General features: G+C 41.0%; 1 protein-coding gene across 5 annotated transcripts in view; it reads left to right on the top strand.

Moving 5' to 3' along the window:
- Window positions 1-19,089, top strand: part of GIT1 (GIT ArfGAP 1) — an 80,041-nt gene that overhangs the window by 24,599 nt on the left and 36,353 nt on the right. For all 5 annotated transcript variants that reach the window (XM_072138333.1, XM_072138332.1, XM_072138330.1 and 2 more), the window contains exons 2-7: window positions 7,760-7,893; window positions 13,889-14,001; window positions 14,316-14,421; window positions 15,905-15,991; window positions 17,498-17,628; window positions 17,872-17,966. In XM_072138333.1, coding sequence (XP_071994434.1) covers window positions 7,760-7,893; window positions 13,889-14,001; window positions 14,316-14,421; window positions 15,905-15,991; window positions 17,498-17,628; window positions 17,872-17,966 — 666 coding nt within the window. The remainder of the gene's footprint in view (window positions 1-7,759; window positions 7,894-13,888; window positions 14,002-14,315; window positions 14,422-15,904; window positions 15,992-17,497; window positions 17,629-17,871; window positions 17,967-19,089) is intronic.

Here is a 19,089-nt window from a genome sequence, read left to right as displayed (position 1 = left end):
GATATTGTGTCGTGAACCAGGCCTCGTTCCTAGGAATACATTGAGAAGAATTTACCAAAATGGATGTGAAGTACAAGCTGTGCCATAGTCAATAGTGTTTATCTCTCTGAGGTGTGTGCCAAACAATATATGCTGGTAAATGCTTGTAAAATGGCTGCTCCCGATGTTCAGGTGATGCAAAATCACGTAGGAGTTGTAGAGGTGAAGAACCATAGTCCTTCACATTCAGTCGCCTAGTTTGTCCATTCTGCATACACGGCCACATTCCCACTGGAAAGATTCTATATATTGACTTGGAATTAATACAGGTTTAGATTTTTGTTGGCCTCTGCACTATTTCAATTGGAAAAACAGCCTTATGCGACTCCCTGACGCTTGGGTTTCAGTCAATCATGCGCCGTGTAAAATGCCGCAATCAACAGCAATTCAGATATTTTTTAATAGGCGTTCAGATAGAGAACTAAAATAGTCCACGCCACCATCGTACGTAATTGATTATGGAGCACACATTGCTTTCTTTAGCTTGCAATTAGAGGCCGCTTCCTGACGGAAGGGTTTTAACATTGATTTCACAGCTTGTGGCGGCGTACCGCCGAGATTATTAAAATGCATGGTGCTGGATATTAGAGGTGCGCTAAACAATCTCAAGTCTCAAAATAAAATGAAAGTGGGACAACTTCTAATAGTCTTATATAGGCACTGTCCAGGGCCAGTTTTAAAGTATCAAACCTTTAGGCCTCATGCACACGACCGCATGCAAACACCCCCCACAGATGGCAACAGGCGCTCCATGCCCTATTTTTCCCTGTGTTATGGCCCGTACACCGTGTAACTCTATGGAGAGGGCTGGGATCGCCCCTCCTCCTCTCCATGGCGCCGAAGGTATGCCCGCCTGGCGGGAATATGTTCGTGTGCTTACAGCCTAAGATTTTATGCCCGTGTCAGAGCCTATATGGAGCAGTGAGTAACATGTCTATTTTATTGTCTAGTTTCATCAATGTGGCATCTATTTTTTTTTTCTTTCTGTGGAAAAAAATGGATGAACTTTGCAGTTAACTTCATGGCTCTGAAGAGTATGTCCTAGCAACTATCTGTTTTTCACCAATGGCACTTGGTCCCATTATTTTCACTAACCCATTGAATTCAGGCCTTTGAAAGGGGATCGGAATAGGACATGGTCTACTCTTAAACGTAACAGGCTAATGGTCTATCAAAAATAACTTTATCTATTATAAAGTATTGTATCTACTAAAGCTGTGTGCCATTGGTTTTTCACTGTCGAGTGTGTGGGCCATTGTACGGTGCATGCATGCAGAAGCTAAAGTGTACATTCCTGCTTTCATTAAAAGCACATGGGTGCTAAGAGTACATAAGTTGTTTTGTGGCCCTAAACAATATCTACAAATTGGGCAATCTAAACCACCGGTCCATAAAGACATGCGCCTGGTTTAGTATTCCGAAAAAGCCCAGAGAAATGGTTAGGAATATTTTAAATGGATCTCTTGGAATTTGGGGGTTTAGCGACCTACATAAAAAGGAAGGTCTCCAATCAATTAAATAAAGATGAAAGCAGGCTTAGTATTTTTACAAGAAACACAGTGGGACAGGAACGACACAGCGTGTCTCCAGAACCTGTGGATTTAGATGTGAGAGGGGGGGCGGCAATCTTGTTTAGCAATGGAATTTTCCAACAAATGGCTTTACTGGGTCCAGTAAAACTGACTCCATCTGACACTGCCTTCTCTGTGTCCCTATACCATGATGGCCTTATCTTCACTCACTCTTCCTGCTACCGCTATAAACACGGTGGAGAGTTGGCCTCTTCAGTATCTTTTCTCTAATATCCCCACAAATGTAATGGGAACCTTTTTTTATCATCCCCATTTACACATCTAATTCAGTTACCACAAAACTCATTTCACTCATTTGTTTCCCATTGGCCACTTTCAAAGAGGGCCACAGGCTAGACCCGATTTTTCACCTCCCTCTGTTCACTACAGTAATCAACCAGCTATTCCTATATTTGACCAAAACCTACCCACGTTCTCTTTGCTTTATGGCTGTACCCCTAGTTGATTCCATTTAAACCATGAGCTACCAGTTCTATATGTTCATGAATATGCATCGTATGGGATACAGTATATGTAGAATGGGCATAGTTCATTCCAGTTGAGGCTTATTCATTCATCCCTTAATTTAATTCTTTGGTGCATTCCAGGATTGCACAGATTAGACTTGGGAAGCACTAGTGAAGGGATTTTATTAAGACCAGTATCTGCTAAGGTGTGTCAAAGTGTGGACCATGGGGTTAATGGTTTGTAAAAACATCCATCAGACTATCAAAAATGGCTGTGAAGAAACCCTTACTAGTCTTTCTGTGTTATGTAGTTGCAAAAAAACTTTAAAGGGGCCTGCAGACACTGGCGTAAAGGCTTCTGTTTGGGGTTGATTAGAATGAGCTGGGGTTTAAAGAGGTTTCAGATATCCTGAAAAGTAAATGATGGTAGATAACCAGTCACTGTTACTGTTCTTATTGGTCTTCATGTCTAATGTCATGTCTAATGTGTAATATCTATAAAGGTTGGAGTTGCTGGGTTGGTCTCAATCTTTGTTTTCCTCCAACGATGTGGCGTGGAGAGAGTAGTGGACTCTATAAGTGATCACTCTGGTATTGAGATTATCTGTCCTCTTCTATAAAGCCTCCATTATCTCAGTAGTGGGAGGCTTAAGTTCTTGCTCTTGCTGGGACTTGATTAAGTAGGTGGGAAGGGCAGGTCACCCCCGGGTTACCAAGAAATGACTCAATTATATGTGAATGTGTCACTCTGTATAGCAGTCATGCATTTATATGAGCAACAGCTGAAGAGAACTTCATGCGTTTTCTTGACCTGAAGCAAGTTTTGTGTACCTGTAGTGAATGCATGACTTGTCATGCTGGAGAGGCTTACACAGCTAGATTTTCCGAAGACCGAATTCATGGAGGTCATTCTCCGTAATGTATGTCTCATTTCACCACCAACTTAGATAGCAGAAGACTAGGGAATGAAGAAAACACATGTTCATCTAAATGGTGCTTCATTCATGATGTTCTTCTTGGAAGTGTTCCAGTAACAACTAGTGATCCTCAGTCTTCTCCATATTCTATTCCTTGTTTATACTGGGCAACACCATCTGCTATATACGTGTGCCATTTATTATAGTTTAATCATTTTTTTAAAATTTCTTTTAATGGTTTTCGCAAGTGACTTCCATCACAATATGCTTTCTGCCACTTTCACATGACAGTATTTTGATCAATATCTTGCGTCAGTGTTCCATCGGAAATGGATCAAAAACAATGAATATTCGCAAATCTTTTTACTATTCTTTTTTTTTTATCTATATCATATTATCCAATTCACAATGTGACCAACAAATACTGATGTAAAAAACTGACAAGAATACAGGCATGTGCAACTGGCCACCAACAGATTTGGACCGGGGACCAAATATGATGAGACCATCTTGATAAAGTAATAGGATAGTTCTTAAAAATTATTAGTCTTTGTCTAAGCTGGATTCTGTGTTATAGAGGTGCACGTTATATGGAGATATTTTTTTAAAAAAACAAGGAAAGCGCTGATATAGTGTAGTATATCTTGTTGGAAATGAGATATAGGTACATGCTCACCTTCTTGGGTTGTGCAAAAGCCACAACCAATTATACTTCGCTTATCTTTCATGCTGTGTCCACGAGGCAACCTTAGGTGACCCAATTTCGGATCCCAGAGGGTATCACTTCATATCCTAGCACTATGTGTGGGATATGAGACATGTTTCGATGCCCGGACCGGGCTCGTCATCAGTCAGTGGCGTTTAGTATATCTGACAGCCCATTTAAAGACTGCACCAAAAGAGTCTTGAATGGACTGTCAGATACACTAAACGCCATAGACTGATGACAAGCCCGGTCTGGGCATCGAGATGTGTCTCATATCCCATGCAGAGTGTTTAGTATGGTTTCTAGCAAGTTTTTAGCCTTTTTTTTTTTTTTTTTTTTTTTTTTTTGTATACTGTGTATGTGTATATAATTTTTAATAATAAAGTAGAATTTTGTTCCACGTTCGAGCACCAAATGATAATTTTACGAGCAACATAGAGCGCAAAAAAAGTTTTCTTGAATGTATAGTGGTATCAAACATAAAATACATGATTTTGTACTCCTTTTATGTGTGTTTTTGGGTCTATGCATTGTTTGACTACTAGACACTTTAACCTCCACCCAGGACTCCTCTTAATTTTGAAAACCAAAAGGGAAATGACCTAGGGCAGTGATGGCGAACCATTTGGAGATAGAGTGCCCAAACTTCAACCAAAACCCACTTATATGTTGCAAAGTGCCAAAATGACAGTTTAAGCTGTAACTTATTGACACCTGCTACATCACAGGTTTCAATCGTATTGCCGTCCGGTGTTCACCAATATAATAGAAATATGATGGAGAAATTTGGATTGTAGCTTCCTCGCAGAGTGCCCTGAAAAGGAAGAATCCAGGTTCCCAGACCAGGAGCTCCAAAAATAATCTCTCTGTCCACACTTTCTTGTTTCTCCTGTAGCCCTGGCAGCAAGGGATGTTGCATTAAAATGGCGCTGAGCATGGCATGTACTGAGCTGTATTGGACCGCAGGAGGAAGCCCTGAGTCCTGTCTGGCAAAGTCTGTGTTGGGGTGAAGGCCTGGGTGCCCACTGAAAGGGCTCCGAGTGCCACCTCTGGCACCTGTGCCTTAGGTTCGCCACCACTGACCTAGGGTATCTGAATGCCCAGCTAGCAATGGTTTTCAAGGGCCAGTCTTTTAGGCTGTGTCCAGAACGTGGCCATCTTATTGGATAGAGGGTCATATTTGTGATATCTCTTATGATTAAAAAAAGGTGTTTACGCAGTGAATCTCTAATGTGGGTTCATAACACTTGAGTCCAGCACTTTTTGGTTCTGTGTTCAGCACCAAGGAAAGTGTCTAATACCTGAGGAATACCTATGTTCCTGACATCCCCTAAAAGATAGGCCCCCCCAACTAGAGATGAACGAGAACTAAAATGCTCGAGTGCTCGTTACTTGGGTCGAACTTTTCCCGATGCTCGAGTGCTCACATGGAATAATAAACCCCAATATGTGTGAAGAATACATTGCAGATATTTCCATACATTTGCAATGTGTTCTTCACACATATTGTTCTTCACATACTATTGTGAAGAACACTGTTCGGCACGTGTGTCTTTAGATAAGTTAGCAGATGTTTGGAACATCTGCAATGTGTTCTTCACTGTGTTCACTGTTTTAATTGTATTCTTCACTGTTCTTCACTGTATTTTCTTAATTAAATGCTCGATCTCGAGCAGGGGAAATACTCGTCCGAGCAACGAGCCGTTCCGAGTACGCTAATACTCAAACGAGCATCAAGCTCGGACAAGTATACTCGCTCATCTCTAGTAGTAACATGTTTTTTTCCATTATGTTACTAAACTAAAGGGTGTCCTAGGATGTATACATCACCCTGTACTTGGTAAATGGGAATCATAAAGACCAGAAAGATTTGGCACATATTAGCAGTATGTTATAACATTACAGTATGGGAATATCCCTTTAAGGCCTAATAGTAATCAGTACTTGGTAGATGACGCATTCCTTTTAGGTGCCATTAATGTCATGTTGATATTCTAGTTCTCATTACGGACTATTGATATCCATGGAAATGGCTGTAAATCTTCCATTTATTTTGCTCCACATCCCGTCACAGGTCACTTTCACTTCATGATCACATCTTCTATTTTATGAGGGGAGGTGACGCTGAAATAATCTGGCGGCTTGCCTGGATTTCTGCCGCGCTGATGTGTTAAGTTCAGGAACAAACAAAGCGATGGCCCCTTTTATTAATACGGTCCCATTCGTCACCATTGGTTTGCTGTGAGATATTATCTTTTATATTCTTTCTCCTGTCACAATCGGTCTGGCGCCCAGAAGTTCAGTGTCATTAAATTATTCATGTTATATTTGTTGGAGTCTGAACCTTTTGTTTCCCACTGAGAATTTCTCTTTGATGTGAATTATATTACGTTATGTAAGGTTGTATCTAGTGTTCACATTTTATGGAGATGTCTCGGTGTCATTATTGGTGCATGCCTAGAATATGCCCCCAAGACTAGTACCTATTCATATACAGGCAGTCCTCTATTTAAGAACACCCGATTTACAGACGACCCCTAGTTACAAACGGACCTCGAGTAATAGGTAATTTTACTGTACTTTAGCCCTCGGCTACAATGATCAGCTATAACAGTTATCAGAGGTGTCTGTAAATAAGATTTATTTTTGATCCTGGTTCTTATGACAATCCAGCATTTTTAAAATCCAATTGTCACAGAGACCAAAAAATTTTTTGGCTGGGGGTTACAATTCTAAAATATACAGTTTCCACTTGAATACAAATTCAACATAAGAACAAACCTACAGAACCCATCTTGTACGTAACTGCCTGAATCTTTATATTATGGATGATGCTTGTATTATGGACCTGTCAGTGTTTGATCTGTTTTTCAGTTGTATACATTATTGAAAATTTGTGTGCTGTACACATGTTGTGTATATATAATACAAACCTTGTAGCACGGGGGTCCTGGGTTCAAATCCAATCCAGTTCAACATCTGCCAAGAGTTTGTATGTTCTCTCCGTGTTTGCGTGGGTTTCCTCCAGGTCCTCCAGTTTCCTCCCACACTCCAAAAACATACTAGTAGGTTGATTTAGATTGTGAGCCCCATGGGGAGAGGGACTGATTTGGCAAACTCTGTGTAGCGCTGTGTAATATGTTAGCACTATTTAAATAAAGACATTATTATTCCTATTATTAACTGTCTAAGTGCATCATTGGTGGAGCCAAGTCTGCTGAAGCACTTCCAGAGAAAGGATGCAGCAACATATATAGACAAGCCCTGTCCTTAGCTTGGATTACAGTTACCTTTGTTGAATGTCAGGGGGGTCAACAATGTTCCTTTCGAAGACTTGTGGAGAGATGTTGCTGTCTTTGCATTAATCTTGTGCAGTATGATGGGGCTTATTTACCAAGTGTCCCCCGGCTGCATTTCTATTGGGTTTTCGGGAATCGCGCCCCTGGGACAGGGATTTAGATGGGGATTGTGTTGCACGTAATCGGATTTTTGCGCAACGGCTCCAGCTTTCATGCGTCAGAAATCGGGGCGGGCCGTCGGAGGTGAACTCCGGCGGACCTGAGCGGGGAGCGTCACATGATATCGGGCGCACGATGTAGGTGAATCACGCCGCAGTGCATTTTCCTCGGACAGTCAGGGTCGGGGAACACGCAGGACCGGATAAGTAAATGTGCCCCGATATCTTACTTTTTTATATTTGAACAAGGGTTTTCTATATATCCATTAGCTTTCCTACACAGTTGGCAAACACAATGTACCATTAAACCACTGGACTGGTGCTTGTTGGAAATGGTCCTATATACACCTTTGTAGATATTGCATTAAAAATCACACATTTGCAGCTAGAATAGTCCTTTGCCACATTAACCATGTATAGAGTGTATTTATAAATTATTTAATGTTGGCTTCTTTTTCTTTAAAAAATTAGGAAATTTCTAAGTGACCCCAAACTTTTGAGCATGTGAATGCCTGTTTCCATTTTCTGATTTCAGATGCTATGTATACTGTGTGTTGTAATGTTTTACTTATGTTGTGATTTTTCTTTGCTTTGCTCTACAGATCCTGGCTGGGCCTCCATAAATCGGGGAGTGCTGATCTGTGATGAATGCTGTAGTGTGCACCGCAGTCTTGGAAGACACATCTCAATTGTCAAGCACCTTCGCCATAGTTCCTGGCCTTCATCACTCTTACAGGTCAGGCTCCAAGTGTCTCCTTAACAAGACTCAAATTATTACAACACAATGATGGCGGATGTTACTAAGGCTTGGTTCACATGTTGTCGCCAGGGTGCACTGGTAGTGCTACTGAAACCTCACCAACATGCATCAGCTAGGAAACTGTGCCTACTATTAGAAGCAAGCTTATCACGAACCACTATACAGTTCTAGGCTGAAATAGTGTTTGTCCCAAGTTTTCAAATTATGACCTATCTACAGGATAGGGGATGACAATGTGAGGGTCCAACTACGAAGTCCTCCACCAGTCATGAGAACAGGACCCCCAGCAATTGCGTTGCGCTCTACTTTTTTTTTAGTATGCTCCATTCTCCATATTGTTGGTGGTCCCTGTCTTGTTATCGGTAGGGGTTCTAGCAGTCAGACTTTCACTGATCACATTTCCATCCCCTATTTTGTGGAAAGGGGATAACTTGAAAACTAAGGAAAACTTGTTAAAATCAACTTTCAAAACAAAGGGTAATTAAAGTAATTTTCTATACAAATCAAAGGGTTGTTCCCATGAAAGAAAATTCCAATATTTCGATCCGCTAGTGATGTCAACACAATAAATAACTTTTTTAACCCTTTACTTTACAATTTACTTTTTTTTTTTTTTTGCTGTTTTAGCTCCTATCACTCCATAGGCTGCTCAGTGTGGGCGGAGACTCTCTGAGCAGACACTTCATGATCCCTATAGTTCTGTGAGCTGACAACGTAGTTAGATTATCAGGGTACAGCTTTACGTATAAACACTTTTATATAGCTTCTGAACATTGTCCTAGTATCTGACACTTAGAAAGAGAGAGAAGACAGATCAGAGATGATGAGACCCATGAGATGCCTATTGCACACAATGACAGTCAGCTGTCCTACATCTCAGCTATTCCACAACACACTAGATCTGCTGTGCTTCCCCAGATAAAGAACTTATATAATAATTCCTTTATTTATATAGCACACACAGATTACGCAGCACTGCACAGAGCTTACCAAATCAGTCCCTGTCCCCAATGGGTCTCACAGTCTAATCAACCAACTAGTATGTTTTGGAGTGTGGAAGGAAACAGAGGACCTAGAGGAAACCCACGCAAACACTGATAGAACATACAAACTCTTTGCAGATGTTGATCCTGGGACTTGAATCTTATATGTCTGTAGCAGTTCTCCTCATGCTGCTACCGGCAGGAAGTCAGTGTCTGTGTCTATCAGTGTGAGCTGGACTGCAAAAGGGTGGGGCTAGAGTGCAAGGAGCAGAGTGAGAATCTAGTGATGGGAATTACGGCTCTTCTTAGAGAGCTGGCTCATTAGGCTCCGCTCACTAAGAAGAGCCGGCTCTTCTGGCTTCTAAACAGCTCCCTATTAAATATATAATAGGGAGCAGCAGGCCAGTCAATCACCCCACACCACTCCACTTTTAACCCTATTGTATGAAGTGAAAGGGGGCGTGGTGAGCTGGTTAGGGGCAGGGTTAAGTGAACCATCGGCTCACTGATGGAGCCACTGAGCCGGTGAGTTTGCGAATGACACATCACTAAGAGAAACTCAGCTCCAGGACATCACACGGAAATCCTGAGCATAATTAAGAAACTTGTCTTCATGGTGAAACTCCTTTAAGTAACTGCCTAATAAAATTTTGTAGGTTCATACTGTACTCCAAAGCCACATAGAAGACCATTGTTAGTACAGGTCTGTAACATGTGCAGTATGCATCCTTAGAAGCTTCATAATAAGGAATTACTATCTGTGTGCATGGTTATGATTAAGACCCCACCACCATAAGCCAGAGTGGAGATTGCTGCAGTCTGCGCTCTATTTAGATTATAAAATTAACATGTTATATTTCAGACCTAAAAGCAATACTTTTTATTATGGGGGTTTTTATAAGTGACTGTAAAATACAGTACCAGTTTTAAAAGAACGTATAAATGGCAACAAAAGCATAAATAACATTAAGACATAAGTGTCATACAAAGCGCTCACTACCCGGCAGTGTTAGGGGACATATTTCCCTATTCAGAGAGCCTACAGGGCATGTTCTGACCATTCCTCAGACAATACACAATTTCCTATTGTAACTAAAAACATTACTCATTCTGTCCATTGGAACAAAGTCCCAGCTTTCCAAGTGCGCACAGACCATGGCTCCCGTTATACAGCTAGACAGTGGGAACTCTGTTCTCCTGATAGACCCAGAAGTCATTGAGCTTCACTAGCTGCAGGAATAATTGTAATACAGGCTGTGGTCTACATGTGTTTTGTTGCTTTATGCGTCCTTTATGACTTTGTGTTGGTACTTCTGGTATAAGCAGAGATTTTATATGCTAAAGAGAAAGGAGCCGGCTTTGGTGAATATATTATTAAAAAAAAAAAAAAGAGCTATGAATAATAGGGTGCACATGTTTCTTTCATTGGATCTACAGGCAGCCCCTGGGTTAAAAGCAGGTTAATTTCTATAGGTTAAAGGGGTATTCTCCTCTGGGCATTCACATTCAGTTTGATAAATCTTCCATATTAAACATTTCTTCAATTGGATCTTATTAAAAAAAATGTTCCTGTGTGAAGATAATTTTCTCATAAATGTAGTGATATGGTCCCTTAGAAACGAGATGGCTTCCTCGGATACGGCCATGTCTGCTGGAGTGATTGCACAAATAAACAAAAAGTTTTTGTATATGAAATATCTGAGAATTACTACATGTCCCACAGCCGTCCTGTAGTGATGATCGCTGAAGCCAGGTGGTCAGGCAGGGCTCAATAGCGCATGTCTGGCCACTGCTGCCTAAATGTGACGTGGTCGTAACTGAGGAAGGGACAATATGGCTATGTTTATGGGAAATGATCTTCACACAGAAATTTTTTTTTAATAACATCCAATTGAAGAAATGTTTATATATGGAAGATTAGTGAAACTGAATGTGAATGCCGAGACGAGAATACCCCTTTAAGTTTGTAAGTCAGAACAGGTGAAAGTGTAACTGCAGCCAATTTATTTTGGTTCCTGTGAAAATTTGGGTTAAACGTGGGAACAAGGATTAACAATGAAGCTTAATTACAGGCACCTTACAGCTGATCATAGCAGCCTGGGACTAAAGTAAAGCATCCAGAGGTCACATTGGGCAGAGAGGTCTGTTTGTACCTAGGGGTTGTCTGTTCTTAAGCCATGGATTGCCTCTACTATGCTGAACTAACTTTCCTAAGTTATTTTCTTGCTAAGTGTGGCTTTGGACTTGTCCAAGTCTGAAATGACAACATGCACTGATAAGTGGATGTGATGGGCTACATTCACACACTTGTATGGGGGACGTATATACGACCGACGTATATACGGCCGATATACGCCCCCCATACACTTCTATGGGCTCACGGCCCTGTACGGGAGCGGTACGGTGCGGCACCGTACCACTCCTTAGCCCGGGAAAAGATAGGACATGTGCTGTATCTTCCACTGGAGATTGGCGGGGGTGAGCAGCGCTCATCCCCTGCTCCTCTCCGCAGCGCCGATGTATGCCCGCCGTACTACAGTACGACGGGCATACATCGTGTGAATGTAGCCATATTCTGTGGTGTTCACCAGTGCTGACTAGTGTCAATAACCTTCTCCGCCGGGCACTGCTATAGTCCTAATATGCTTCCAACCAATGGTGTGAATATTGCCATCCCATTATTGAGCACCATTTTCTTTATATAGAACTGCATTCTGCATAATGAGGGTCAGATCTTTATCCATTTCTGACAGAACAATCATCTGGCTACAGCTGAGATTCAGAGGGGGACATTTATCATACGCCTGTGCATCGTGCATGCTGGCATATGATGAATTCCCCCGGGGGCTGGCTGATTGGGTATAGAATTGGAAATATAGGTTGCAGGCGATAGGGATTGTGCAGGTGCAGCCGATATTGCAATTATTTCAGTAAACTGGCGTACAAGACCTGATAAACGTCCCCACCTCCACGATTTAGGAAACTAAAAAAACCCACATGGACCAGTGGTTTAGTGTCCCAAATCGCCCTAAATAATCTCCATCTGGCGAACAAGGATAAACACACTCATATTTTTCCTGGTCTGCAGGTCTTGGCGCCTGCACAACCTGTGAAGCTGGGGTAATGGACCCCGGCATTACTGTGTTTGTGCGCTAGGGCCGCTACATGCACCGTGAATCAAACGTTTACTAACCCGGTTTTCCATGAAGCAACATACATGGGCAGGGCGTATCAGAGAATTTTGGGAAGTATAAGTGTTGTTTTTTTATATGGCGCCCATGTATCGGGGTGTTATCGGGTGATTAGGGACCACAGGTCTGACGGGTTCTGTGTGTGTGTGTGTGTGTGTTTTGTTTTTTTTAAATTTGAAGGGGGTTTTCCCACTATAAAGACATTTTTACCATCTACAGAGATCACTACAAAAGGGTTCTTTAAGTATCCTCAAAGAGTGCATTATAGTTTCCTCCCACCCGCCAAAACAAACTGGTTGGTTGATTAGATTGTGAGCCCCATTGGGGACAAGGACCAATGTGGCAAACTCTTTGCAGTGCTGCGTAATCTGTGTGCGCTATATAAATAAAAAAAATATTATTATAGGAATAGAGCACTGGTTTGCATCCTTGACCAGTGCTTCTTTCACTTCTATAAGACTTCATGGGTCGCTATCTCACAGTCCCATAGAAATTAATGAAGCATAGGTCTAGTATGAGTACCAGCAGTGTGGGACACCTTAAGGTACTTGTGATGCCCTGTCATAAAAACAAAATATGGCATAGAGCCATAGTGGAGAGTGATAGTATTCATTCATTCATTCATTCATTGATGTAAATGCAAAAAAATACCTGTTACCTTAGCATTACACTGTAAATAATTAAAGCTGTAATGTTATTGGCTGCCCTAATATTTGTAGATGCCAAGAGGCAAAGGCGGATCACCAGATGTTATTACAGCCTCTTCTGGGACACATATATTTATATGTGTGTGTTACTAATGTATAGATATGCAGTCCAAGAACAACTTAATGTATAATGTATGTAATTTAATGTAACGGTTGTGCTGTGTATTGAACACAAATATGTCAGAAAGACATAACCATAACCACATGCTTAGAGCCTTTAAGAGGAAATCTACCATCACAATCCATCATGATAAACCACTTCCTTATAAATTCAGGCAACAAGAATGTGGAAATCCTATATTTGTTATTCATGGCCTCCTTCCTTCTGAAATCAACTTTTACAATTATGCTAATGAGCAAAAATGGCTCCTGGGGTGTTAAATAAGTCCTCTGTGCTCTGGCTACACAACCCGTTGTCACACTGTGCAGCATCTGCACATCTCATTCTCACCCTCCCCCTGCACTTCCTATAAGTGAGCACATATTGGGGAAGTGCTCCTGCACAGTGCAACAGCCTGTGAATCTACAGCACAGTAGGGTTCTGATATCATGCCATAACCTTTCTAGCTCATTAGCATTTGAGTAAGTGTCCCTGGTTTATCATGCTTGATTAAGATGGTAGATTTTCTTTCAGATTATTAGTGTATGTAATATAAAAAAAGGTTTGATGTTCCTTTTCTTCCAAAGGATTTTTTTTTTTTTTAAAGAGGCTCATGCATACAAACTGCACTAAAGATAATTCCTATTACCATATTTTTCGGACTATAAGGCGCACCGGATTATAAAGCACACCCTCAATAAATGCCTGCTAAAACGTCTAGGTTCATATATGAGGCGCACCAGATTATAAGTCGCACCTGATGATAAGGATGATTGACCAGCAGGTGGCAGACCTGTGCCCAGTTCAAGGCAGCTGTTGTCTGTCAGTACAATTCATATATAGGTCGCACTGGACTATAAGGCGCTCCTTTTGATTTCTGAGAAAATCAAAGGATTTTTTGTGCACTTTATAGTCCAAAAAATACGGTAACTCGGTTTTTTACCTACCTACTAACCCTTGTATTCCTCCATTTTTTTTTTCCCTTCGTAGATGGTGCACACTTTGGCCAGCAATGGAGCAAATTCCATTTGGGAACACTCACTATTAGACCCTGCTCAGGTTCAGAGTGGTCGACGCAAAGCCAACCCACAAGACAAGCTTCAGTGAGTATATTATAGTGACGTAGTATAATATATTATTACACAAAAATGTCACCGCCACCTGGCATGCCAATGAGACTTGGCCTAATCGGCATGCACCAACTCTTTGCATAGACTCTTGGGGAATCGTTAAGATCTACATCTAGTGGACACTTACATATGGAAAAAAAAGACTACCCAAAGATTTGTCTTCCCTATGGTAGACATTGTTGGGACCAATTTTTTTTTTTTTTCTAATGGGTTTCCTTTATGTATTGAAGGCTTTGGAAATATAGATGAAGCAATTGTGATTGACCACCTGTATTCACTCATTCCAGCCCAACAAAGTCTGAGTTCATTCGTGCCAAGTATCAGATGCTTGCGTTTGTGCACAAGTTACCGTGTCGTGATGACGATGGAGTGACTGCCAAAGACCTTAGCAAGGTACAGCCGTATGTTGTCAGTGTTACTTATCTACAGTAAGAGAGTGCTATTCAGAATGTAATGTCTTGACAACCCTGAACTATCTCTTCACATCTCTCTACTTTATTAGATGGGTTATACAATGTATTTCTCTAATTATTGTTATCCCCATGTAGCCAGTATATTATAATTGCCATGTAATTATCTTCTGATAAGTATCGTCTTGCTCTTCACTTCCATTATACTCCTAGCCAACATATCCTTTGAATCCTCATGTTAATTTTGATAATGTTCTTCCCTGTTAAGTTCACTGCACCATCCTGATTTAATGGCCTGTAATTGCAAAACATATACAGTATCCTATAAAAATGGCCTTAAAGTGACATTCTCAGGTAATTTCTGCTGCCTTTTCGAGATGGGAAGAGCTCTGGGATGTATAGTTACTCTTTACTTTGCTGCCTGGTCCCACCCGACAAGTCAACGTTGCGATCAATGGGTGGGACCAGGCAGCTAAGTACAGAGTGAGTAGGGTGCGCATACATAATGCGATAGTGGAGCCAGAAGGAGCTCCGGTGACTTAACAGGAGCCCCTGTGGCTCATTAACATATTTTTATAAAGACGTTTTCTACCCTAATCCCGAGGCCCCTGGGGTTAATAAAGAGGTTTCCATCCTCTGTAATAAATGGCAAGCAGGTAAGTTTGGACTTACCTGATGGTTTACTAATGGTAGATATCCTTCAACGTTTTTGAGTAACAATTTGTTAGTCTAAAGAGAATAAAAAAATCCCATTACTTTACCACCTTTTAAGCTAAAAATGTTGTTTAAAAGTAACAATTACATTACAAAAATAGAATAAGAATCCAGTTTTTTGCTTAAAAAAAATTGCAGCAGAAATCAAGCCCAAAAGAATAAAAAAAGTTGGTGCCATTAAAAGATCACGTGCAAAAAGCAATAAGTTGTGTCAGGTCTTGAACAGGTTAAAGAGCATTTCCAGGTTTGTGATAATGATGATCTCTCATAGTATAGGTTATCCGTACCATATTATTGGTGCGGGCTCCCACTCTGGACCCCACACAACAGCTACACTGGATTTTGGTGACATTTATGCAGAATTACATGGAGAACAGGGCTGAATTTCTGGCTACATCCTTTTTTATTGAAACTGGTTCTGATAAGCATTGGACCCCCACCAATGCGGTATTGTCAAGCTGTTATGTAGAGATCATCAATACTACTAACCTTCAAACCCCTCTCATTTTATATAAGTTATCATTTTTTATTATCCATTTTATATTTTACTTTTATTACAAGAAATAGTCCCACTTAAAGCCATACACGCCAAACACGTTACAGTGTAATATAATATATGCATTTTTTAAAGAAGGTTAAATGTTTTGTGATGATGTAAGTCAGGCTAGAAGGATTCCCTGTGGTGGAGGATTGTGCAACTGGGCTGCCCCTGATGTTATCTAATCTCTTGTGTGTGTTTTTGCTGATTCTAGCAACTCCATTCCAGTGTGAGGACTGGGAACCTGGAAACATGCTTACGTCTGCTGTCTCTCGGTGCTCAAGCGAATTTCTTCCACCCGGTAATCGCTCCTCTCAACATTGCTGATATCATGTTACTATGTAATCTGACTGCTATTTCCTGATTTTTCTCTTCTGTAGTCTCCATGTGTTTGTCTTATAGTAATATTACTTATCTTTCATTGGATTATACATACAAGGGCTCACTGGTCCTGTATCTCATGAGTCACTTGTATAACCTTTCACTGAAAGCTTTGCTGTTGGCTGAAATTTGAGAACTATAGATATTCCCCCAGGTTTTGGGTCTCTATGATGTATTTTTGCAACGGTGGCGATTACTTTTACTGTGTTGCAGAACCACTCCAAAAACGTGGCAAATTACAATTGTGGAAACCCAGTTTGAAATTGTTGTCTGTAGGCCTCCCTTTTAAAATGTATTCCTAGCAGGATTTGCCACTTCCTGTGACATCCTGTGTCCTGCTGGCTTCTGGCAGATGAAGGGGCTGGAGACAGTAATGACTGCACAGCCCTTACATCCTCCAGAAGGCAGCAGGACACAGGACATCACAGGAAGTATCAAGTCTTGCTGCCCGATGGAAACTTTATCATGCTAAGGCTTAATTCACACGGCCGTTGGGGGTCGTATATACAGCCGACGTGTATATGTCCCCCATAGGCCGGCAATGGGTGCATGGCGGCGTACCATTCCGTACCCAGGGAAAAGATAGGACATGTCTCCCTGGAAAACAGCACCATGCGTCTCTCTATGGACAGGGGCGGGGTTGATCAGCAATCACCCCCTCCTCCTCTCCCAGGCACTGTTACGGTACAGCGGGCACAAGTTCATATGAATTTAGCCTAAGTACAATATGGGTGACTCCATTAGGGTCCTATGCTTGCCCTGTGGTAAGTGTCATATATGTGGCCAACTCTAAATTGTATAGAAATTTGCACCAAAGGTGACCGTTTCTTATACCTCTGGACACCATCATACACTTTATGTGATCATTGCTCAATTCCTAATTTTGGAGTCGTAGGCCGCCATATATTTTAGATGGTCAGCTAGCCCTGACAATATTTTATAGTTTGCGTAATACACATAGTATAAAATGATGCCATTGCTATGCACCTTTTTTTAATCATGAGGTCAAAGGCTCAGACATGTTGAAACCTCATATACTTCTTTTGCTGATATTTGGGTTAAAGTCACTGGAAAAAAACCCAGATATAATGGATACCTTGCCAGTCTTCTAGAAATCACTGGTCAATATTTTCCCTCATGTACATAGGCGCCTTAGACACCCTCATGTTTGGTAACATTTCAATGAAGCATAGAAAGCAGGTAAGGTAGTAGAAATTGGCAAAACGTGTTGGCCACGAGCGAGTCACTAGAAACTTGTTCCATTCACTTGCGAGACTTCCCAGACGTAGTTTGTAGGCCCAAACTGTATTCAAGGGTAATTGACTTGACAGGACAATGATCATTTGTACAATAATTCACCCCCATAATCTTAAGGGTCTTTTAGCTGATCTTCTTTATATGTTTTCAATACTTTTTATTTTTGTAGGAGAAAGGGAGCACTCCACTACATGTAGCAGCCAAAGCCGGGCAGATCCTTCAGGCTGAGCTTTTGGTAGTTTATGGAGCAGACCCAGGAGCACCAGACGTGAATGGAAGAACACCTATCGACTATGGCAGGTAGGGTATCAAAGCACAAGAGCATCAATCTACAATTCATCTATACGTCTTTTTGGACATTGCACACCAGACGGTGTTTACCAGGCACATTATTATAGCATTACATTGACAATGGCCTATCCAGGTATATTCGGTAATGCTGCAGGAATGTAGAAGTGATTTGTCATAGCGTTTAATCCCGACTACAAAGATATGATTTTAGCGTTGATGTTTTTGAGAAGAACTTTTGTTTTTGTCTTTTAGGCAGGCCGGTCACCATGATCTGGCAGACAGACTGGTAGAGTGTCAGTATGAGTTGACAGACAGGCTAGCCTTCTACCTATGTGGCCGAAAACCAGGTGGGTGGCTTGAAAAACCTGTTACTTGTATCTTGTATTAAATAAAAATTCTGGAGCATCTTTTCGTAGAAACTTACATTATCTGTAATTCCTCCTAGAAGTTTAGAAATAATTTGATAACTTTATGCTATCCTTAAAGGAAATCTGCCATTTTATTTAATGCATTATGAAGCAAACATACCTTGAGTCTGCTGTAGCTACACTGATGCAGGATCATATCTTGCTGAGTGGTTTTGCTAACAAAACTATTATTCAATTCTGATAATGATGCTCTGTCGCTTCTGTGCCTCGGCTCTGTGCTTTTCCTTTCACATTAGTTATGCACTGCGGGAGAGAATGATGTACTCACAGTTCTCCGTGCCAGGCAGAATAATCAATTGCTGTACCCTCTCCCAGCTGCTGTGTATGAGTGATCCAGCTCAGGTTGATTAGTCCTGTCTTGGCTGTTCAGAAAGCTTGTGTGTAACGTGGATCCGGCTTACCCAAGGTCCTGAATTTTATAATTGATTTTTCAGCAAAACCACTCAGCTCAGGGATTAACCAAGATATGTTTCTGCATCAGAGAAGCCACAGCATTCTCAACGGATGTTTGGTTCATAATGCATGAAATCAAATGGTAAATTTTCTTTAAACCCTTAGCTGGTAAACCCCAGTTTTTACCTTATTTGTAAAAAAAATTTGTGAAAAAAGACTTAGGAACAATAAGACAAAAAAGAAGAAAATCGTGGAATACAATCATTGACTATATTAAGTATCAGGAGCAATGTCCTCATTAGTCGAGAGATTAACGACTTTGACGGGTGCAGAATTGAGCAGCCATCAATGACTCTTGTATCATGGGAGCAATAAACAGATCAATCTCATGAACAATATCCTATTAACTTGTAGTATTGGGTTTGTGTTGTCCTTTATGCTTCATTATATTTATGTTGACAAATATGTAGGAATTGGAGCTAAGGTCTGAGATGGAGGTGAACTCGCCTCATTATCCCATGCAGACCGTATAATTGGTATATCTAGATATCCAGATTTTTTAATTAAATCATCCGTGGGGAAAAATACAGACAAACTTCAGGCCTTATTTTGCGCATAATTCTGTTTGTTATGGTGGATTTGTGTTTTT

Source organism: Engystomops pustulosus, chromosome 2, assembly GCF_040894005.1.
Source record: "Engystomops pustulosus chromosome 2, aEngPut4.maternal, whole genome shotgun sequence".
NCBI lineage: Eukaryota > Metazoa > Chordata > Amphibia > Anura > Leptodactylidae > Engystomops > Engystomops pustulosus.
The sequence above is the reverse complement of the archived record's forward strand: the minus strand, read 5'-3'. Positions and strand labels throughout refer to the sequence as shown.